At 37.4% G+C, this 24,382-nt stretch overlaps 2 protein-coding genes across 3 annotated transcripts; both read left to right on the top strand.

Annotated features, from left to right (window-relative positions):
- Nucleotides 1-85: 85 nt before the first annotated feature.
- On the top strand, nucleotides 86-15,900 carry LOC118802792 (prolylcarboxypeptidase (angiotensinase C)). 2 transcript variants are annotated; one of them, XM_036563239.1, is made up of 9 exons: nucleotides 86-687; nucleotides 5,179-5,319; nucleotides 5,555-5,656; nucleotides 5,753-5,934; nucleotides 6,315-6,472; nucleotides 6,807-6,976; nucleotides 13,608-13,775; nucleotides 13,987-14,174; nucleotides 15,354-15,900. In XM_036563239.1, the coding sequence occupies exons 1-9, from the start codon at nucleotides 514-516 to the stop codon at nucleotides 15,556-15,558; spliced, it is 1,488 nt and encodes a 495-aa protein (XP_036419132.1). In that variant the 5' UTR covers nucleotides 86-513; the 3' UTR covers nucleotides 15,559-15,900. The 2 variants fall into 2 exon arrangements, with proteins under 2 accessions (XP_036419132.1, XP_036419135.1); XM_036563242.1 differs by lacking the exon at nucleotides 86-687 and adding an exon at nucleotides 1,364-1,503.
- Nucleotides 15,901-22,119: 6,219 nt separating this feature from the next.
- On the top strand, nucleotides 22,120-23,299 carry LOC118796675 (protein FAM181B). Its single transcript, XM_036555687.1, has one exon. The coding sequence runs from the start codon at nucleotides 22,259-22,261 to the stop codon at nucleotides 23,228-23,230; it is 972 nt and encodes a 323-aa protein (XP_036411580.1). The 5' UTR covers nucleotides 22,120-22,258; the 3' UTR covers nucleotides 23,231-23,299.
- Nucleotides 23,300-24,382: the final 1,083 nt, after the last annotated feature.

Genomic DNA, 24,382 nt, shown 5'->3' with positions numbered 1-24,382 from the left:
ACGATGGCCATACCTACATAAAGCGGACTTGGTGCAGACTACAACTCCCATTAGCCATTGCGCGTCTTTACGGCAAACGTAAAGCGTGCCGGTTTTGTTATTGTTGAACACGCAAAAAACGCTAAAAGAAATCACAGAAGTGTAGTGATAGGGTGTAACCTAGACACAAATACACACTTTAATATTTTGTTTTTTGTACTTATATCGATTGTTTTCTTCCCCACCGTTTCGCTTTGTCCACAAAGCAGAGGTTGAGTAATAAATGGAGAAAAGTTGGTTGGTCATTAATCTTTGTCAGTGAAACTAGCTAGTCAAACAGTGCTTAATGACAGCTGCAGTTTCGCTCAAACGATAGACGCTTTTCTCCGCTGTAAAAGGGCAGGCGTACCTTGGGGAGAGTCTGAGCTCTGACAGGTTCCTTCCTTCTTCCGTTCATGCAGCTCCAGTCAGACCCGGTTGCGGTACGAACACCCAGCATACTCCTGTTCGGCTTTCCTCTCCTCTCCTTCAGCCATGAGAGCTCTGTCCGGGTCCTCATCTCTCACTGCAGCTCTGCTCTTACTGCTGTCCGCTGGGTTTCATGTGGTCGCGCTTAAAACTCCTCACCTTCTGGGCAGACACAGAGCTACAAGAAGTTTCTCCCAGCAGGGAACTGTGTTCTACAAAACTTTGTATTTTGAACAGCAGGTAGGTTTTTCGTCATACTTTAAAACCCAAATACATGCTTTTGTTCTTGTTTGTGTACAATTTGAATGCTGTCACTTCAACTCAAGACACTGTAAGTGACATTTAAGATTTGTGTTCAAACAAGCTCAGACAGTCTTATTTACTAAATCCTGTCATACTCGATGGCTAAATAGCGGGTTTCTACTACTCTGAAGTCCTTTGGCCAGATGCGATTTCTAATCTTAAAAAAAATAGAAAATCTAAATTTAAATGAGAATAGAAGTATGACAATTACATTCAATCAAAAAAGCACAGATGCATACTGTTAATATTCATCCAAGGTTTAACTATACAAATATTTCAGAAGTATAGTTGTTGGACATGACCGGTCACATATCCACTTCCTGTAATTGATAAGCTTAATATTTGCAGCTTAAAATTGTGCATCTGATCCTGTTTAACTGTCAAATTAAAACCACTTGAATCAGCTTTGTTAATCATGTACAATATTAACCACGTCCCAGCAGTTGTAGGTTACGTAGAGGTGGGTTGCTCATAGTGTACAACTGGGTTTCCTCCACGGATTTCCTTAATTTTCTCTGCACATAATCTCTGCTCCACTGCTTTGTATTGTGTTTGCTGACAATCAGCTTTTCCGGTTTGCCTACTAAGTAGAAAAGCAAAGCCATAAGAGTTTTGGCACCGGTCCTGTCAGAAGTAGTGTATCACCTGGTACTGGCCTTGTGCCAAGAGGGATTTGTTCGTTTGAAATGAAAGTGATTTTTAAAAACCCTTTTGGCATGTGCTTCCTTCAGCTCTTGGTGGCTTCCCAACAAGGTTTGAGATTTATTACATTCTTTGACATGGCTGATGGAACAGAGTGAGTGATGATCTGCGCTATACTTATATAATGATTTTAGAGTTTCAGAAATTTTTCTTTGGACAGTGTAGACAGTTTTTTGTTCCTTAACAGTGTGTGAGAGAGGCTGACACGGGAAAAGCCCATCTTGTTAAAGACAAAAACAAGCCTTCAGACAGGACTGTGAACGTAATTACCTTTTGACCTGAACATATCTGATTGAAGGGGATTGTTTAACAGTGTCTGGTCTGCTTGTAAAGCTTCATGGTGCCAGATTCATCCGCCAAGGCCTAAGGAAGAGTGAGGCCATTTCCTGACCTTCTTGCTCCTTATTGTCTTGTCTTTTCCCTTTGTCAGCACTTACAGGTTATAATCAGAAACCTGCACTTATGGTCTCTTGAAACAAGGGTGCTTTGGGTGACTAATTGGTCTGTGTGGAACCGCTTCTACTGGAACAACCTGGCATTGTATAAAAAAAGTATACTTGCAGCTTGTAAAGACTCTTAACAGGATAGAACCACAGCAGACCAAGGCCACCTTCAGAGCTAGCAGTTTCTCTGGATCACCACATATGGTTCTGACAAAGTTGTTTTAATCATTTGACAAGAATGAGGAAATTGCAAAGAATGTCTATTCTGCATGCTTAAAAATCTTTCAGAAAAAAATGTAAAATGTTTCTTCTGTTCAGCTGTTTTCACTGTTTTAGGAGGAGGTTTCCAGTAAGAATAGCAACCAATAGTGAGCATAAATTATTTTACCCACAGTAACAAAGCGGAAAGCAGAAGTTGTGGGGAACAAAAGGAGACGCTGTAACAGATGCTGTTTTTGGCTGTTTTTGTGAACTGAAAGTGCTTGCTGTATTTTCATGTTCCTTTATTCTGCCAGACTGGCCACAGGAGTGCATTAAACAAAAGCAGATGAAGTAGAAAGATAGGATGAGATAATAAATGTATTTCAGTGAAAAGAGTCCATAGCTAGACTTGATTTATATTGTAGAAGATGTGCTTCTAGACTTTCCCTTCTCCACTTTTAGGGACTTGTGTTGTCTGTACAAAAACACTGTCGCAAACTTGCTAATGACCACCAGGTGGCACCATCGATCCAAAGCAGTCCTTTGTTAATGTAGGCCAAAGTTGTGGTGAGAAGAGGTACATCATGTAGTTTACTTACGGTTTATTTCATGCTATATGTAAACTTGTTCATATTAATATGTGTATATCTATTTGAAGATGCTGGACTTTAAACTCTGTGAAACTTTTTTGTCTCTTTCTCTCTTTGCTTTTAAACATGACTTTGAAGTTGAATTACTCTTTAAAGCTTATGAAAACAGTGACAGATATTTGACCCAAAGCCAATATCTGACTCTTTGGAGAATGAAACTTTTGGCCTGGTGAATCCATTTACTGTCATTGGCTTATAAAATTTGTGCCTCTTTGTATCCAATGGGAGGCGGGAGAATGTGTAACACAAAAAAGAACATCTTTATTTATTGGACATGATTCAAGAAGGAGAACAGTTTAGAAGGGCAGCACAGCACTACAGTTTTGGGAACACACAGGAGGAAGACTGAGGTATTTTTCCTAAATGCAGAGAGAGGGAAAAAATAGGGACAAGTTCTGGGATTCAATGAAAAGACGTCACAGGGCCAGTGAAGCCGGAACTAATGTGGCATCCCTGAGGTCTGGCGTTGGATTTTAATACAAATTGAAGCTAATTATCCTTGCATCCTCCCCCTGAGGTTTTCAACTTGACAGTACTGGGATGGCACAGGGACACATCACCAATGAGAACACCCAGGAATATATACATTGTGTGTAATTGTTTACATTGTGGTTAGGCATATAAAGTTCAGTTTGAACTGTTATATGCAGAGATTATATAAAGGTACCATGTTAAAGAAGTAGATAACAGAAAAATCTAACTTACACAATTTTCCTCTTACCCCAGTCAACCGTACATTTTTAGTGTCCTAAGTGTGCATCTGTAGTTTTGGGCTGAAGCTACAAGGCTAATGTAGCTAACAAGACTTCTATTCTACAACCCCATTTCCAGAAGAGTTGGGACACTGTGCAAAATGTAAATAAAAACAAAATGCAATGATGTGCAAATCATTCAAACCCTATATTTAATTGAAAATAGTACAAAGACAACATATAAAATGTTGAAACTGAGAAATTTTATTGTTTATTAAAAAATATTTGTCCATTTTTTAATTTGATGCCAACAACTGTTGATTGGCAATAGGTCAGTAACATGATTGTGTATAAAAAGAGCATCCCAGAGAGGCTGAGTCTTTTAGAAGTAAAGATGAGGAGGGGTTCATCACTCTGTTAAAGACTGCGCAGGCAAAAAGTACAACAATTCAAGAATAAGATTTATCAATGTAAATTAGCAAATAACATTTGCTTTTCATCATCTACAGTACATATTAACATTAAAAGATTCAGAGAATCTGAAGAAATCTCTGTATGCAACAGACAAGGCCAAAAAACAGTATTTGCTGGCTATGATCTTTGGGCCCCTCAGGCAGCACTGCATTAAAAACAGACATGACTCTGTAGTGGAAATCACTTCTGGGGCTCAGAAACACTTCAGAAAACCACTGCCTGTGAACACAGTTCATCACTGCATCCAATGCAAGTTAAAACTCTAAAACACAAGGAAGAAACCATATATAAACAGGATACAGAAATGCTGCCACCTTCTTCAGGCCTGAGCTAATTTAAAATGGACTGAGGAAAAGTGTCCTGTGGCCCGACGAATCAAAGAATTTGAAATTCTTTTTGGAAATCATGGACACTGTGTCTTCTGGGCTAAAGACCACTCAGCTTGTTATCAGTGCACAATTCAAAAGCCAGTATTCATGATAGTATAGGGGTGCATTAGTGAACATGGCACATGTGAAGGCACCATTAATGCTGAATGATATATACATGTTTTGGCAACATATGCTACCATCCAGACAACGTCTTTTTCAGGGAAGGTCTTGATTATTTCAGCAAGACAATGCCAAACCACATTCTGTATTACAACAGCCCGGCTCCGTATTAAAAGAGTCTGGGTGTTAAACTGGCCTGCCTGCAGTCCAGACCTGTCACCACTGAAAACATTTGGAGGGTTATGAAATAATAAAAATACGACAAATGAGCCCCCGAACTGTTGAGCAGCTGAGATCCGATGTCAAACTAGAAAGGAAAAACATTTCACTTTCAAAACTACAGCAGTTGGTCTCCTCAGTTCCCAAACTCTTACAGAGTTTTGTTAAAAGAAGAGGTGATGAAACACAGTGGTGAACATGCCACCGTCCCAACTTTTTTGGAATGTGTTATTGGCATCGAATTCAAAATGGGCATATATTTTTCAAAAAAACAATCAAATTTCTCAGTTTCAACTTTTGATATGTTGTTATACTATTTTTCTTTAAAAATATGGTTTAGTTGATTTGCATTTCATTGCATTCTATTTTATTTACATTCTGCACAGTGTCCCAACTCTTTTGGAAATGGGGTTGTATTTGCCTTGAAGCTCCTTTTTAAAAGTGGAGATGAAATGTTTACACAAATGCCATGCATAAAGGAACCTGTAAAGATCTTCAATAATAAATACACATCCTTTTTGTTATTTTATCATATTCTGGGTTTATTCTTTTGCAGATTGATCACTTTGGGTTTTTGGAGAATGGCACATTCAAGCAGAGGTTCCTTTTCAATGATGAGCACTGGCATCAGAAGAACGGCCCAATTCTGTTTTATACTGGCAATGAAGGAGACATCACATGGTTTTGTAACAACACTGTAATTATGAAACTTAACTAGTTCATTCAAGTCATTCAATTAATTCACTTATTCATTCATTCTTTTATTCTGTTATATCATTTGTCATTCTGGTGAGCTGTAGCCTTACAAGATTTTCCAGATAACATGTCAGTGTCACCTGAGCTTTTTATGTTTTCATTATATTCTTAAAAACTGTATGCAGTGCTAACTACATTCTCTTATGGTACATTTGTGTTTTCCCTATTTGCCATAGGGCTTCATGTGGGACACAGCAGAGGAGCTGGGAGCTTTGCTGATTTTTGCAGAACATCGCTACTATGGGGAATCCCTTCCATTTGGAGATGAATCTTACAGTGTAAGGCAAATTGTGTTGTAATTATGATTGTAGTTTGAAATAATATCCATCTTTTTGAATAATTACACATATTTTCTTGACTTGTCTGTCTTTCAGAATGCCAAGTATTTGAACTACCTGACATCAGAGCAGGCTTTAGCTGACTTTGCAGTGCTGATTGAAAACCTGAAGAAAAGTTTTCCAGGAGCCCAGAACAGCCCTGTCATTGCCATTGGAGGGTCCTATGGTGGAATGCTGTCTGCCTGGCTGAGGATGAAGTACCCCAGTGTAGTTATAGGGTGAGTAATGAATAAATAAAGACCTTTTTCACTACCTGATGAATTTCACATTGAAAGTTTGATACTATGACCTATAGTCTAGTCTATAATCTTTACATTCAGATGCCATTTAATAATTTAAATCTCCTCATAAGTGCAGATAGTGTAAAGTTGTAATAACTTCACAAGTGTTTTCCCGGCATTAAATATGTATATCTAACTTAAGATTGTGTGAATTATTTGCCCTGTTCTCATGCTACATTTTTCAAAATGCATTGCTTATATGGATGTGTGGTTTCCTACCGAAACTTTGAGTGCACAGCAAAAATAAGAACATTCAGTCACAAGAATGTCAAACTCTAGAAACAAAAGGCCTCAGACGCTGTCATTATTTCTTTCAGTGCTCTAGCTGCTTCTGCTCCGATATGGCAGTTCACTGATATGGTGCCCTGTGGTGATTTCTACAAAATAGTCACGCAAGACTTTGCCAATAGCGGGATCAACTGCAGCAAAAACATCAGGAGGTCGTGGATGGCTGTCAACAATGTATCCTCAACAGGTTTGTATGAAGGTGAAACTACTGAGGACTGTATGTCTTTGTCAAGCTCTGTGTACTTACGCCTGACACATAATGCTCTTATACAAAACAAAGTAAAAAAAAAACTTTAATTCTAATTCTAGTCAGTTGGAGAAAAAATAGATGTGAACATCACTATTAAGCATGTTGTCAGTTTACATTCAGATTAGGTATTAAGAACATTTCATTTAGAAGTGTTTGTAATATTTATCCTTGTATTGTCTGTTTTTGTGAGTGTTCTAGTTGTATCAGAGAAGAATTGGTCCTGTAAATTGGATGAAGCTATATTGTTATATTCCTCATTGATTTATTTTAGAAGAAGGTCTGCAGTGGCTGTATAAGGAGTTTGGACTGTGCTCTCCATTGAAGGAAGAGGATGTGGGTGGCTTTAAGGGCTGGCTCCAGGAGACCTGGGTGAACTTGGCAATGGTTGATTATCCTTATGAGGCCAACTTCCTCCAGCCCCTCCCACGCTGGCCTATTAAGGTACTGTACATTGAATTGACTTTCACAAGTTGCCATTTACAAAAACAAGAAGTTTTCCTTGTAACAGAACAGTTGATTCCATCACAGTGAAGTGAAATGAACAGAAACGGTCAGAGACCATTGCAGGGTATTTTTTTATCTTTGTGACTTGTTTTAATAAAAGAAAGAGAGGAGCAAAGCTTCTGTAGGTGAGATAAATGTTCAAGTAAAGCATATGAGTGCTTTTGTAGTCAATACATTTTATGGCTGTCTGTGTAATCTCATAGCATGTGTAGTAGTACTTGAGATGCAATATCATCCTGAATATTTTTAAATTGGTGTTTTTAAATGTGAGGAAGTGAACTACAAGAATGAGTAAAGTGTTGTATCTTATTGAGGAACCGATCACACAGAAATCAGTGGAACATGATAGTGCATTCTTTTCCTCTTCCCCTCGCTCACCCCCAAAATACACTAAAACGCACAAAAAGATGATACACAAGATGGTGGGATTAATGTATATTTTAGAATACATGTCACAGATTAAACAACACCACCGTACCCCTGATGGTAATACAAAAATTAATCCACTTTCTTACAATTTGAAAAGTGACTATAAAGCAGCTCAGTCTATGTGATTTTCTCTGAAACAAGCCCCCTCATTAACGCTGTCCGAAACAAATTACTTGTGCCTATAAGGTGCAGGTCTTTTGTAATTGCTTGTTTACCCCAGAAGCATCATTAATATTCATAAGGTGCTGGTGTTGAATTTGTGCTCTCTCTTTGATCAGTTGCTAATGGTAGTTCCCCATTCTTTAACTCCTCTTTTGCCACTAAGCTCCCTATTGAGAAACGCTTTCAGATCTCTGAGGTGTTCTGTTCTGGGTACTCATGGTGTGATCCATGAACAGAAAACGTATTTACTGTGAAGAGTAATAGCAGCATCTACACTCCATCTGACAAGGAAAAGAGTTTTACCAGCACCTCTAGGGATGGTAACATAGTGAGAGTTAGTTTCATAAGGAAATTTGAAGTTAAGATATAAGACGTATATTCATGTTTATTTAAACTCCTGAACCTAAGTCATATTCAGTTGTTGTTGGTGGTATTGTTAATGTAACTGCTATGAATTAGTGATGGCATAAATGGGACTTTTAATAGAAGATATATTGAATATACTGAAAAAAGCACTGAAGGTTATTTCAAATGTGAAATTTAATTACAGGGGTTTTCATTGAACTAAACATATCCATGATTTTTTTTGTTTTGTTCTTATAAATATACATACACACTTGTATGCATTTGTCAATGTGTTAATATTTGTGATTTTGTGTACTGTTAAAGTTGGGGGGGGAGTGCTTGTGCAACTGGGCTTGGGATTTGTTTTTATTAAATAATACAATTAATTAGTTAATTTTATTAAGAAACATCTGTTCTATTGTACTATGTTAAAGAGCAAAATAATATTGTAATTTAACTTACGTAATGTTCTCCACAAAAAAGTAGGGACAAAAAAATCGGGTGATGTCATGTCAACAACACAAATCTGGGATTAGAGGTTTTTCGACTCTCATTTAGATGTATTTTGGGTCAGAACATCATTATCCCAGATCAGAAGCTTGCACTTCTTTTCGCATATGCTGAAAAGCGGGAAACGTTTCAGGCGTTTCAGAACAGTGAGATGTAATGAAACAGTGTGTCAAATGCTGTGCTTCAAAAGAATCAAATCAGTTTTGAATCTTTTAAGAGGTTTAAGTTGACATCACTGCTATGAATTATGCAATAGCTTCTATGAAACTAATAAACATAATAATTTATGTAGAAATGAGTGAACAACTGAAGTGTGGCTTCACATGTGGTCCTTAAGGTTTGAGGGGTTAATTTACATGGCCAGGGCCTGCCAACGGACTTCTGTAACCTAAGAATAGCTCAACTAGTTTACATTGAAGTCTATGTAGTTACTGAATAATAGGCCTTAGTGTGTAATAAGCCTGGTAATTTTAAGGGTTAAAGCAAATTACTTACTTACTAGGATTCACATTACTCCTGACATTTTTTTAACAATTAGTAATGGTTTATAAAGGTCCACTCACCAGTGGGTTGGTTGTATATTCTTCTGAGGATGTTAAATAAGTGTAATTTTAATATACTGACCTTAAATGACAAAGAAAGCTCAATGAAGAATATTTGTAGGTCTTTCTAAATTATATTTATATTAAATTATATTATATTCAAGTGTTTTCCACTGTATATAACAGTTTATTCTTCCTATATACACTGAAGAAAATTAATTGTTGTATGAACATTTTTCAATTATGCCACACTTTTCGATTCAGTCAAAATGAGTCAATACATACACATATTGCTTCCTCAGCATAAACTTCAATTGTTAATGGAACAAAATGTAAACATTTTAGTGCAGTTTGTTTGGGTTTGATTGGAATGGAGTTCTCTTTCGATCAAAATAAGTAGTTTTTTTATTCATTGAATTATTTCATTATTTTTTGTCCATTTTACATAAACCAATAACTTAAAGTCAACACAATTAATTTATTTAATGTCTGCATATTTTCAGTTTGTAAGACAAACAGACCCGTTCATTCATTTTTTGAATGGATGTACATGCTTATATCTGGTCACAAACTAATAAGATCAAAAATGCAGCCTCTCAAAGTTCTGTAGATCAGAATACCAATAATGATAAAGTAATTATAAGTAATTAAATAATAAAAACATTTTATGTATTTCAAATAATGACATTATATATCCACAGGGAAAAGACTATTTCCAAAGAAAGATAGAAAGATCTGTAAATGCCAACAAAATCAGGTGTCATATCTGTATTTGAGCATGTTTTTGCTCTGACAAAGAGAAAATAGTCATTTTTGAGCTTTTTTGCCCAATTCTGATAATGTATGCGACCCCTATGGGTGTTTAAAGCGGTTTAGACAGTGGGTGCAAAGAGGGGGCCTTTTAATGACAAAGCTAATGTGATTATGTGAGTGACTGTGAGAAGGGGGCATTGAGGGCTTAGAGGAGGGAAATCTGTTGGCGGAGATGAATGTATAAGCCTAATCCCATCTGAAAAGTAGAGAGAAGATGCTTTAGAGAGCCACTGCATTTTTTTGTCATGGTATAAGTCTCAGCTTGGACATATCTGTAGCCTACCTCGTGCACAGACCACCTCCTCTTTTAGGACTCAAACAAAAGCCTTAGCAACAAACTCTGTGCTAACTCCACTCTACTTGAACTCTTTAGCTACTGAATACCCAATCTATGCCTCATATTAACAGCAGAAGAGTGCTGTGGGTATCACATACATAGCAAATAGAAACTTTCATATATTGCGACATTACTATAACACTGTTCATTTTTCAGCCAGGGATTGCATGATGAATTAGTTTCCACAGATAGGACTGTGCTTTATGTGTTTTCTGAGGTTTCTTTGTTTGCCTTGTTCTTGTTGATCTTAAACAACTCTAGATTCTTTGTGCCAACTCTCCAGCGATAAATTCTACTAAAGCTAAATTCCCTTCCACACAATTTCACATGCAAATCAGTTGATTCTTTAGAGAAAGTGGTGGAATGTGTTTTTTTTTCTTTCTCCCACACGAAAAGCTGTAGGTAACCGTCAGTGAAAAACAGACCATTTCTGTAAATATTGCATTTTAACTGATTGTGAACTGTGAAACGTTGTATGAAGAACATAAAGAAATACTTAAAGCTTGCTGTCATGTTCCTATTTTCTCGTTAATATATTGTGTCATATGCAAGCAAGGCTTTCTTTGAAGTTGGAAAACAATTTAATTAATGACAAATTTTACTTTAATTTTTGAGCTATTTTTTTAAAATGCACAGTAGGCCAAATCCATGCCTGAATTGTTTTAAATAGCTCAGAACATCCTGAACAGAACATTTAAATAAGCCAGAACATCCTGATCCCAGATCAGCAGCTTGCAATTATTTTCGCGTATATCGAAACGCAGGAAACATTCAAAATAGTGTGATGTAATGAAACAGTGTGTCAAACACTGTGCTTCAGATGAATCAAATCAGTTTGGAATTTGAGGTTTGTTTGTCATCACTACTATAAATTATTCAGTAGCTACCGTGAAATAAATAAATAAATAAATATATATATATTAGTTCATGTAGAAATGAGTGAACAGCTGAAGTGTGGCTTTACATATGGCCCGTGGATTTAAAGCAAATGACTTACTAGTATTTACATTACTTATGAAATGTGCTCAATAACTATTAGTAGTGTTTTTTTTTTTTCATGCCAAAACTTGTCATTTTATATCTATTACATTTTTATTTGAATACTTTATTACATTAGATATTCAAATAAGGTGTGGAGTCCAGCAGTTGTAATTTGGGCTGGATCCCACACTTTTTTTTTATGCAGTTTCACATCTTAATGATGGCATTCTTAATGGATGGCTCCTAAACTTTCAAAATCAGACATGATTTGATCTATTCTGCAAACATTTTACAGTGCCATATCATTATTGCATAAATGGTTTAAACATCCAAAATAATAGAAAAGTGTATGAACCCTTTAGTATTGGCTGCAACCTCAACCAAATAGTTTCTTTAGATGCTTTTTGCAGTCCTGAGCAGTGATCAGAGGTATATTGACTCACCCCTCTATACAAAAATACATTTTGTTCAGGTACAGTATAAGTCAAAGTCAGAAATCTCCCTCATTTATTTAACTTCTAGTTAAAATGACCATGTGTAGGTGTAAATATTGTTTTTTGTCCATCCTTCCACTGTGAGAAGAGAACTCAACACTATGAGTCTGAAAAGGTGTGTAGCTGTCAAGAAGATGTTACTGAAAAAGGAAATAGACAAAAATGAAGAGAATTTGCAAATAAAGCAAAGAAGCTGCTCGTCTTCTCAAAATAATGGACTGACCACCCCAGAGTCCAGACCTCAACATCACTGAATGTGTGTGGGATTACTTGGATTGTGAGAAGCAGAAAATACAGCTAACTTCTAAGACTGAACTTTGGAAGTGTGGAAAAATAGGAAAAAAGCAAGCTGTAATAAAGGCAAATGGTGGACGTGCTGAATGCTGAAAAAATTGACAGTATTGGTCGTTGATGCTTCTGTGTCATCTTTTTTTTTTTGTAAATATGTTTTCTACTTTTTTTCCTAATACCAAAAAAAATTAATAATTCATACTTAATTGCTGTTTCAACTGGAAAATAAACTAACAAAGAGTATTTTCTGACTTTTTTACAGTACTGTATGTTTGTATAGATATCTTGCTTGACTGGCCTTCAGATTACATCACAGCGATTTAGTGGAACTGAAGTCAGGGTTCAGTGCTCTGTTTCATCTGTTGGAACTCACTTGTTTGAGGATTCTACAGCACGCCCTCACACTGATCTGTAATCTGTAGTACGCCCACTTCTAGGAGACTAGCAGTGATGCTGAATGTGTTCCCATTTTAAACTTCATGCGGACTGATAGAGGCCCAAGTCTTTAGAAATTCTTTTGTTACCTTTAGAAACTTCAACAACTGCTGAGGTCCTGTTAAATCTCTTTTACTGGTGCCTTATTTAGAGCATTTAATCAGAATTCTGCTGTGAAGTTGTTTTATTATGCAGCGCAGGACAAATCCATGCCTGAATCGATTGGAACATCTGACATTAATCATCATTATCCTAGAGGTTCACATACTTCTTCAATCAATGACCTTAATTGTTTAAACCATTTTAATACACCTATGACAAAGTAAAATTAATCAAAAGTAATGTGCTTTTTTTACAACTGCACTCCATGTACCTATATTTTCATTCTGTACAGCTCTATTCCAGTGGGGAACCATTAGAGAAGGCCTGATGATTTGAAAATTAAAAAAATACATTTTTGTACTTTTTAGTTAATATTTATATGTCATATAATAATCATGGTTATTCTTTATTCGTTGTAACATTTTGCCTCCTTCTAGCCTCCTTATTTATTTGGTAAATATAATCTACTAATATTACAGTGTGTATTTATACTGTATTTACAGACTACTAAATACATTCTAACTAATTATCTCAGTCTCAGCATGCCATGACATTGAAAAATAGTTTGTAGTGAAAAAGAACTAGTCAAGAAGCATAATATATTGAGTTGTAATTGCATACGTTTGTTATCAGTGCACTCTTGCTGCTTTTGAAACTGAGTCATTTTACAGATTAATTGAGGAACGCCTTATTTGGAGTTGTCCTTTGTAGATGATTAATAAACGCTTAACAGATTGTCAGTGACACATCAACAACATATCAGTGAAGTAGCAGTAGTGAAGCATCTGAATACATTAAAATAAATACCTAGATGTACAGTTGATACTTTACTTACATTAAGTAGATGTATTGTTAATATGTTACTTACATTACACAAAACCAAACCTTAACCTGGTGCTAATCCTAACCCTAACCCTGGCCCTAATCCTAGCCTTAACCTCAACCCAAAACCTATCCTAACCCTCATCTGTTCTTGATATGTTACTGAGAGTGTTTGTTTCATGTAAAAAGGACCACTCAAAATAGTGTCACCATTAATTGTATAATTATTTTTTTATTTATTCCCAAATGTTGTTGGTTCAGCAGTATATGCCTGTGGTAACGTCATGCATTATTTTGATTTCCAGGTCGTCTGCTCACACCTTCAGTTTGATACCGGTGTCTCAGACAAGCAGCTGTTACATGGCATCGCTCAGGCAGTGAAAGTGTACTACAACTACACAGGAAGTGCTGTTTGCCTCAACACGTCACAGACTGCTACTGGAAGTCTGGGCTTCAGGGGTTGGTTCTACCAGGTAGAACTTCAACATGATTATTCAGCATGTTCACATTCAATATCAGTGCATATATAACGTGTGATGTACAAACTTTAAGTATTGTATATAGGTATTGAAATAAGCTCTCAGTGATGAGGATGACATGATTCAGCCCCACAGTGGTTTTTGGCCATAACTGTACTTTATATTTGAGTTTCTGAAAGACTTTCTTCACTATTCCTGTGACCAGGCCTGTACAGAGATGGTGATGCCCATGTGTACTGATGGCATTCAAGACATGTTTGAGCCTCAGGTGTGGAACTTCCAGGCATTCTCTGATGAGTGCTATGAAATATTTGGAGTGCGGCCACGGGAGCACTGGGCTGGTAGTGTTTATGGTGGGAAGAACATTGGCTCCCACAGCAACATCGTCTTCAGGTGGGCAGTTATTCTAAACTTTTGTTACACCACTTACATCAGAAGGGAAAGCAGCTTGAATAATTGGTCTAATTGCTTGGTTTTAGGTTAAACCTTCAAATCTTAACTAAGAATATTTTGCTGAACTGCCCTCTGCAGCCTTAGATAGCAATTAGCACCTAGTTTTGTATGCTGATCTGCAATGCCTGAACAAGAAAAAATTCTTTTACTTAATGATTCTTGTATTACAAGTTCTCAGCCACCACCTAGTAAATCATACAGGAACTCAAGATCACATGTAGACCAGTAATGATAACCATTGGAAATCAAGAGTTATTGCTTTCATTTTGCTGTACTGTTATATAGTACATAGTGCAACAAAATGTATTTACCTACTGTTCAAAGGTTTAGTCACTTGTTATAGTTTGTGTTATTTTATTTACAGTGTAGAATTAAATCTTTCAAACTAGAAACAGAGAAATTTTTAGATGTTTTATTCAATATTTTTAAGATTTTCAGTTTATGATTTTGAGTTATGTACTGTAAATAATATACTGTAATTGTCTTTTTATGATTTTTGAGTTATATACTGTAAATCATATAGGTTACTGTAATCATCTGTTTATTAAACATTTTTGTCAAGTTATCTACCTCAATGTCTGATGACCATTTTTCAATTATTGAGGCATTCTGGACATCTGCATCTCTTTTCATCATTCTAGATGCATTTATTCATTATTATTATTATTATTATTATTATTATTATTATTATTATTATTTTACATTTTTTTCTATATGCCTTCCTAGTTTCCTACAAATTATTTGAATGCTATAAAAGTAAACAAGACTAGCATATGGAATGATGCCTAATTGGTTTTACATTGTTTATTCTAAACATTTGAACAGTGATGTCAAACTTTAAATGTTAGTGTACATTTGAATTACATTCTGCTTAATGTCAAAAGCTAACAAAAACAAAAATAAGCAAAAATGTGAAGGATGGTTTCTCTTTCATTAGATATTAAAAAAATCTCATCTTGTTCCTCGGAACACAGTTGTTGTAATTTCTCCACATGTATCATTGAAGTATAAATGAGAAATAATATCAGATTACACCATGCTTTCATTATCACCAGCAGTAACTGCAACATCTGATGGTTAACATGCATCTCTGATGAGTTCTCTTCCTTCCTGTTCCAGTAATGGAGGTTTGGACCCCTGGATGAGTGGTGGTGTTACCAAGAACCTCTCAGACTCTCTTGTGGCCATTGTGATCCCTGATGGAGCTCACCACCTCGACCTGCGCTACAATAATGAGTATGACCCACAGACTGTCGTCCGTGCCCGGGCCCTGGAGGTGCAGTACTTCAAGCAATGGATCAAACATTCAACGCTAACACGATGACCACTTTTGACTGTTGATAAAAATCATTTATAATTTTTTACCTTAGCATAGAAAGTGCTGTGTGCCAAAGGTAATTTGTTTACTAAACCGGACCAAAGAAGGTGGTGTTTTTTTTTTGTTAAGTCAGTCATTCTGATGATTGTATGAACATGTTTCATTCTCAACTGAACGCTTTCTTACATTAGATATGCAAATCACACATGGACATTTCCCATTGATTGAAGTGTTATGATTTTAATGCAGAGAAGCACTCCAAGTACATTTAAATAATCCTCAGTGGAACAGTTTAAATAATGAAATGTCAAAAGCAATGATGAAAAATAAAACTTTGGAAGATTAGAAGCAGTCTTGATGTGGAGTGAATGTAAAATCTTTCAATGGTCTTTTACTTCCACATACCTCCTTTCTGCCTACCACTATTCTAGCCTAAAAAAGCCTATAACATTACTAAATACTGTCTTGTTCAATCTCTCATGCAATTATGGTGAAAAAAAAAACAGTAAGTAAAAATACGATTATTGTCCTTCAGTTAGTGTAATAGGGTACTTTGATTCTCAAATAAGACTTTGTACCTGTGCACAGAGTTATCTTTTTACTCGTTCCCTTGACTTAGAGCTATATTCACTAGTTTGCTTGAGCTAATATTTGATGTGCGAATGCTTAATTGACACAATACATTCAATTTCACAGGGGTTCATTTAAGAAAATCATTTAATTGCATTGCTGTAGTAATTAAGATGGTAATGTAAGACGTTCTGATTTCTTTTGTAACGGTACACTTGCTGTGGAACCATAGGATTATCTAAGGATTAATTATACAATTAAAGCTGCAATTATAAAGGCATGTAAACATCATTTACCACTGAGGGATAACAACATTTGCATGCAGCACCTCTGCCCTTTTTTCTGGTTAATATCTGGAATGTCTCATGTTATGAAATGTAAAATATCTATGAGGAAGGTAGAAATGAAGAAAATAAATAAAAAAGGAAGGAAGAAAGGGGGAAAGAAAGGAAGAGTAAGAAGTAAGGAAAGGAAAAATAGAGAAAGAAAGAGATAAGGTGAAAGAATGAAAGACAGAAAGAAAATCTACCTTTTCAAAAATAGAACTCATTGCAGTGTAAATGCATATTAATAGAATCCAACAGAGATATCCCATTTCCTGCTCTTTCTTGGCCACTGCTCCTGCGTGATTTAATGAAAACTCCACAGCAGACGTTGAGCAATAAAGTGGCTAGCGGGAGGCTAGCGGTATATAACAGGGAGACCATGCCCCATGCAGACCGACCCGCAGGACTCCCCCAGACTGCCATTAATTCACCGGCAGCTCTAACCTCTCTAAACTGCTGTACCTCGACATCCCCTCATCTTTTGCAGTCTGCCCCCTGCTAGCTGTATTATTAATACTACAGCCTGAGTGCGGAGGAGGTCTCTGGCCTGCTGGTGAGCTGTGGTTGAGGGGTGAGGCTCTGGAGATAAAATGAGGTTGAATGGGATGAAATGATGGATGATGATCAACCATCTTTAAAGGGTCACTAAAGTGTCAGTTCTTGTCCTACTAGCACAACTGTGTCCAAATGTATTTCTTTTGTTCTAACCATTCCTCACAATACTTGATTTAGAGGTGAATGATGCATTGAATATGGCTTGAATATCATTTGCCAAAAAGTTTTAATTTTAAATGTTAATTATAACCAGTCCTGGTTTTGGAATTATGGCCTGTAATTACAACAGGTTATTTAGTGTCCTGATTTTAGCTTTTAGCTTGTGCATGCACCAACGTATATGTAGCCACTAGTGGAGGGGATTACCCTTCTCTTAACCTCAAAAAATGGATAGTGTGTGGATAAAATCACAATTACACCATAGTTTATTGTTCTGAGAATACCAGCATCTTCTTAGTTTGATTTGCAAATTTTCTTTCTTTTTTTCTTTTTTGGTCTATTTCCTTTTCTCAGTAAGGTCTTCTTGACAGCTACACATCCTTTTAGACCCATAGTGATGGGTTGTTTTCTCACAGTGGAGGGATGGACAGATTTTTTCAGATCTGAAGCAAGAGTGGAGCTTGATTTTTCTCCTCTCTCTCAAAGATGAAAATACTATTCATCTGATTTTGGCAGTTTTGGTGGTCTACCAGGTCTTGCACAGTTGTTAGGAGTTTATCAGTAAAAATGTGCAACACTCGCTCTATATAGAGCAAAAAGGTAACTTTATTTAGTTAAAACATGATCTTTTGGCCCACATGCAAGGCCTTTATCAGATGTGCAAGACAAAAGGACACCATTTTAAAACTCAAATTAAAAACAAAAAAATAGAAACACTGTTTTTCTTCATCTTGTTTTCACGGTTGTTAGGAGCCCCATTTCTCTGTACCCTTACCAATTAAATTTGATAAGACATGAGCACACTGGGAAAAGAGGTGTGCAAAGTTGGAATAAATATGCACAGACACAGTTGCTGTTGGTGGATACAGTTAAATACCTTTAAAGTAAAAGACCTCAGAGGACAGTTTAATGTCTTAGACTTCAGTCCCTCAGTGACAGCTAGAGAACACTTACATTCTCTCATGCATTGGTAGTAACTTTTTGTGAAAAGTTTGTATGATTAAAAAAAAACAATATCAGTAATTTACCCCTCTTGACACGACTGAGCATGATTTGTGTGGTTTGATTTGAAATTGTGCTTTGTACTGAAATGTGCAGTCTTCTTTACAGTTTTAGTGATAGGAACCAGGGGTACTACAACGCAAATATAGCCATTGTATTTACTATCCAAAGCGATCAGTGAACCTGTATGTGTCTTTGTTTTTTATGTTGATGATGGTAAAATTGTGTTCCAAAAAATCCAAAAAAGTTTTCTTCAGGGACTTTTTTGCCTGATAACGACCTGCATGTACCTCTTCGCCATGAACAGATTTTTGAAAAATATGTTTTAGGCCAGAACTTTATTTCAAAATTATTGTAAAACAATGTCTCAGGCATCAAGCAGCATATTTGTAACCATTTTGTGTAATAGTTTCTGTGATTTAACTTTAAGAGGCATTAAGTCACTGTTTACATTTTAGCCATTTAATTATTCAGAAAGTTTGAAAAATTTTTGGAATTCCCCCTTTATGTAAGCCATATCTTCTCAAGGCTTCGGTGCTGTCATTAATTTTACCATCCTTTCTTCTCTCTCGACACTTCCATCAATCAAACTTCTTATTAGTATTCTGCTGACCCATAATCTAATGCAGACCACACACTACTGTGAGGAGATTAGGTTTGTGTGTGTATTTGCGTGTGTGTATAACCTGCTTTTGACGCCTGTAGTCGATGGAGAGGGTATTCTGGGGGGCAGGGAGAGAGGGTGAAGGAAAAAAAGAGTGGGTGCTGAGTTTGTAAATTCCCTGGGCAGAGGTCGGGGTGCGCAGTGTGTAACGATAACCAAACAATGCTCACTTTCAATGGTCCGTTTGCTTAAGCAGCTTTCCAGGGACGTGAATCGAAAGCGGAAAGATGAATGTTGTTTCACTGCTTGCCTCATTTGTTCTCCCCCCAAGACATTTGTTCACCTCAGTTTGACCTTGTTTATTGTTTTTCCCCCTCTAATAATTTGTTTTGTGGGAGGTATAATGATCTTTTGTCTGTGGATATGTTTTGTATGTAGTGTAAAAAGCCGTATGTCAGAAGTTGCAGACGTATTTGTGTTCCCTTTCCCAACATGTATTTCTTCCAGACAAAACACGCTGGGACGTTTTTGGAAGTTCAAGTGGTCAGGAATCCCTTTTGTCTCTTTTCTTTAATGTAATGCAATTCTCCTTTTTTCCCCCTTCCCTCTCCCCAGTGTTCAGCTCCCAGCCCCCTCTGATCCCCTCGCCCTTTATGTGGCCATAGAAACTTGTTTCCGGAATCAGTGCGTCAGGCCCTCAAATGTGAATGACTAGCATGTACAAAAGCTCTGTGCGGGAAGAGGAGAAAATATCAGCCATTAGTTTGGTGATGTCACTGTGCCAGAATTAGGCTGCTGAAGAAAGAGGAGGATGTGGAAACTTGTTTAAAAAGGAATGAAAGGACTTAATGCACTGCCAAAGCCTTGATGTTTAGAGTTAGAATCATTTCCAGTTTGTATTCTTTTTGAATATACTTTTTCAAAGGAAAAACAGACAACTGTAAATGCCACTTTTTAAACAATATGCTGCAATCAGAACTTTTCTTTATATTGTCGCCATCGTAATAAAACCTTGCATTTCATTTTTTTGCACACATTGAAAACAGCAGTTGCCCTTTATGCCATGTCAAAATTACATGACAAACAGACCAACAGAAATGGTTCAAAATGAAATGAAACAGCCTTTTTACCTTAACTTACATTTAAAGTTTTTTCCCTTCTCCTGTAAAGCTACTTCCTATAATCTGATGTTAAAGTGCCTGAAGGTAACTAAGGAAGAAAGTATGAAATGTAACTATAAGAAGTAAAAAACAGTTTGTCTTCTTTTAAACTGTTGCTATTTTTTCATTGTTGTGCAGCTGTTTATTGTAAGGTGATGGCAGCTTCTCTGGGACCCCCATTCAGGCTAGGGGCTTGAGCTGGGCTACAGATAATTAGATCAGTGCTATCAGTTTCACTGTTCCTTTTCTCCATTGGAATTTACATGATAATAACACTCTCTCGACAGTCCCTCTTTCTCAAAGGCGCTCAGGCTTTTTTTACTCACCCTTGCAAACATCTAAATGATTCACTGCCTCACCTTAAAATGCGCTTGTAGACAGGAGAAAAAAGAAAAATGCCTGGGAAAATCTTTAAAAGTGTTACAGAAAGAGAAGATACAGGAAAATTTGTCCTTTGGCAAGTGATTTCACAAGTTGCCAACTTCAATGAGGGAATGGAATAAAACATTTTATTTCAGTAGCCCTATAAACGTTGTACCATTTAAAGACTTGGAGAGCATTGCTTAGTTGAAAAATACATTGTGTTCTCCATCTTCATGACTACATTTACCTCATTGAGATTTGCCATCAGTTATAAAAACCGTCATGGCCTTAGTTCTCTGTGAACCTGGGCACAACTGTCAACCCAGTATAATAAATGATCTTTATATATTCAAGGGCTCCATGAGATACTTATAACCCTTGTCCATTTTTCTACCAGCAGTACCCAAAAACATGTCCCTGTAAGTGCTTTTGCTCCAGTGGGCATCAGCTTGGGCCCCTATGAACCTCTCAGTATTGGTCCATCTCCCATTCCAGCATTCACTGTTAGCCAAGAAACTTCCTGTAAATGCGGGATTGTTTACAGCGGCCGTTACACTCATACCCAGGATTTCTTAAGGTCAACATTTCTTCTGGCACACTGGGCTTGAACTGCACTTTAGTCCCCTTTAATTTAACAGCTCCGGCAGCTTTTCTAGTTAAATCGACTGTTCATTATTGAGCCCCATTTTACGAAGGGGCTGTGAGGTGCAGTTTAATGAATCTCTGGCACAAAGATCCCTTTCACTGCCGAAGGAAGAATAGAAGCTATTTAGACCCTGTAGGGCTGTATGTCAAAGGCAGCCCATAATAGTTGTCAGGCAGAGGCTAAAATTCCCACTGGTGCGGGAATGCACAAGAAATCAACTTTCACCACAAGCAGATTAAGACACTACTAGGGAAGTTTGGGAATACACACGTGAACACAGTGGCACCAGCTTGAACCCACAGGTCTCTCTTTTTGACATTTACCATATGCATAATGATATGAAACTCATTTGAGTTTTATGCTGTACAGATGCAGCAGACTTTAAAGTGAGTGCATTCAGTTATTCATGCTTGCGGAGAAGTAACCTATCCAAAATTGTAAAATCAACCTGCTTGTGTGTAACTGGTTTTCATTGTAATGAAATCTTGTACTGAAAACATTTCATGGAAAAAACAAAGAAGAACATTTTTCTGTATTATGTATATAGCCTTATATTGTTTTAATATGTCCTGTTTTAAAGCATTAAATAACTTTGTCATAACATTACACCTGATCACCATGGCATATTGTGGACCAAAAGTGCAAAAATGTAAAGAAAAAAATCAAAGAAAGTGCCCCTACTCTAATGAATATAATATGTAATATGCTGTAATGTCACATATGAAGTCTCAAAATTCCAAGGAAAATGGCTATATAGGTCCCTAAAAAAGCCAAAGATTAATTATACAGGTAAACCTCGATTCATTCCTTTAAAGCAAAAAGTTTTATTGTGTCTTGAAAAATACTGCAGAACAAAGAAGTGTCTACAAGATATGTTATTGTATGAATCTGAATGTGTTTAAATGTATTGGTGAGCCAGCACTGTCTTTCATGTAATGACAGTGCTGGTCACATACACAATAAGAACTGCTTGGGACAGACACAAGTGGCTATTGTCTTTTTGCACTGTGGGATGCCTCAGACAAATCCCTCTTAGTTGCAGGTGGTCAGGCGTGAGCAAAGAGTTAAGTCCAGGGTCCCTCTGCCCCTCCCCTTTAATGTCCTGACATCATTGGCCCTGCCCCCTAAAACCCCCCCTGCCTTCCCCAAAGTCTGTCTCCCAGTCCTGCTTTCGGTAGAGTAAAAAAAGAAGTGCAGTGCATGCCCACCGCAAGGACCAAGGGTAGCAAACCAGCCTGGACAAAAAAAAAATGTTTAAATGATGGTCTGATGCACTCTCGGGAATAATACTGGACATCTTGGGTGAAGGTTGCAGAGAGAAATGGCTGTTCAGGCAGCCATCATGAACTCGCAGTTCCTAAACTTCTGTTTCCCTGGTTCTGTTATGGAGTACGAGGTGGAGAAGGGCTTGGACGGGAGTCTCCTTGGTGAAGCTGACTGCGAGGATGACTTCAGGGAGACTACCAGGGACTTGCTCAGCTTTATCGACTCTGCTTCTAGCAACATCAAACTGGCTCTGGACAAGCCTGTCAAGTCCAAAAGGAAGGTGAACCATCGCAAGTACCTCCAGAAGCAGATCAAGAGATGCACAGGGATCATTGCTTCTGGCAATGCAGCGACTCAAGAGCCTTGCAAGGGACAAGATTCACCACAGGCTCCAACCAGCACCCTGCAGAGCAAAACACCAACTAAACGGGACGGGTCCCAGGCCAACTTGCAGAGCAAGAGTCTGGCCGCCCTCTTTAACCCTGCCAAGGACTTGCGGGGAGAAAGGGCCAAAAAGCCCCCGCTGAGACACCGAAACCTGCCCCCATCCTTTTTCACAGAACCAGCCAACAGCTCCAGAGTTACATCAACTTCCGGCATGTCCCTCAAAGACCTAGAGCGCGGAAATCCGGATGCAATGGAGTTCTTTGAGCTCCTGGGGCCTGACTACAGCAACATGGTCAGTGAACAGGAGCTCTTCCAGAGTACTCCCATCAGGGTCCAGCAGGAGGGAACTGGAGGCCCTGAGCCAGGCTCTTTTGACTCACACCCTTTTGTGACAGGAGGTTTCCTGTATGCAGAGCCTTGGGGCACAAGCAGCAATGTAGCCAAAAAAACAGGGGACATAAGGACAGTGCCAGGGCAGCCGCCTCTATATGGTAACACAGACTCATCTGGCCCAGTTCAGGTGGAGCAGAGTTCTCCATGTGCGTTGACCTTCCCAAACTTCTTTACGGACTGCTCTGTCTCTCAGGTCTCATATGATCTGGCTAGTGGATACAGCCGAGGTAGTTTTCCAACTCTTTAAATTGAAAGAACTTTCCATCTTTTGGAAGAACTTTTCGTTGAGAAGAACTTTCCTTATGGAAAGACAGCAGGCTGGAAACAATAAATTAGCTGTTCATCTGTAATTATGAATTGACAAGGAATATTTTGCTCAACTTTGTGTTATGTGGTCAAATATTTGCCTCAGAACTTGCAGAGACAGAGTCTTGCTTGGTGTTGTGGAATTTTACTGCAACCTCTACAAGCTTGATGTTCAATGTTAAAGTTATTTCACCCCATATGTGTGAAACAGACACAGCACTAATAGCCAATTAAATTGTTTTAGGAACTTTCACTGTGGAATTTATTTTCAAACTGGAAAAAGTGGGGGATTGTTTTAGAACATTATCTCAGGGTCTTATTTTGCTTGCTTGTGTCAAAAATAATCACAGCCATATAGGTCTGTAGACAAAAAGTAAAAAAAACTTTTTAAAGAAAGTAATCACTTTTAACTTGTACAATCTTTTGTTATTAAAGCTATCTGGAGCTGTGATTGGAACATTATAGTCCTACGGTTTGAAATATATATGAATTTGGGTCAGAGCTGTTTGTTGATTTCAGAAGGATGAGTGTTTATATTCATCTTTTAAAGTTGCAGGTGCTCATATATCATAGAAAGGAGGCTATTTGTGGAATATAAATTTATCATTATCATCCATCATTAAAAAGCACTAGAAGAGTAGAAGCATGACAGGGACTATAAAATTTGTTTTGGCTTATCACGCCATTCTAACTTTGGTTTGGAATAGAAGCTGATTATTGAAAATGGACATTTCCAATTCCGGTGGAAAACAGCAAACCCACGAAGTAAACAATTCTAATGGCTAGCTGTGTATTTTAGCTGTCTTTCCTACTTTTAAATGAGAGGTGCCTTGAATGATGAGCATCTGTGTATGCACCATATAAGGTGCTGCAATCACTGACTGCTTTTCAAGTAGTTTTGTTGTAAATAACTTAAAACTGTCAGCAGGGGCAATATTCAAGTACTCTGATGTTTGTATTTTAGGTACTGACACTTGATTGCTGTTTTGCTGTATAGTAGTTTGTTTACCTGATTTATATAGTTGAATCATTGTGTATGTAGACTTGACTGTAAGGTGAAGAAAGTTCAGAACATCCTGCTTATTCGTAATGT

Source organism: Colossoma macropomum, unplaced genomic scaffold (assembly GCF_904425465.1).
Source record: "Colossoma macropomum unplaced genomic scaffold, Colossoma_macropomum, whole genome shotgun sequence".
Lineage (NCBI taxonomy): Eukaryota > Metazoa > Chordata > Actinopteri > Characiformes > Serrasalmidae > Colossoma > Colossoma macropomum.
Note: the sequence above shows the minus strand (reverse complement) of the source record. Positions and strands in the feature narration are given on the sequence as shown.

Coding starts and splice junctions, on each gene's coding strand:
- LOC118802792 (XM_036563239.1), top strand. CDS start 514: ATGAGAGCTCTGTCCGGGTCCTCATCTCTCACTGCAGCTCTGCTCTTA. Junction 6,977..13,607: donor TCCCACGCTGGCCTATTAAG/GTACTGTACATT, acceptor TTTGATTTCCAG/GTCGTCTGCTCACACCTTCA. Junction 14,175..15,353: donor CACAGCAACATCGTCTTCAG/GTGGGCAGTTAT, acceptor TTCCTGTTCCAG/TAATGGAGGTTTGGACCCCT.
- LOC118796675 (XM_036555687.1), top strand. CDS start 22,259: ATGGCTGTTCAGGCAGCCATCATGAACTCGCAGTTCCTAAACTTCTGT.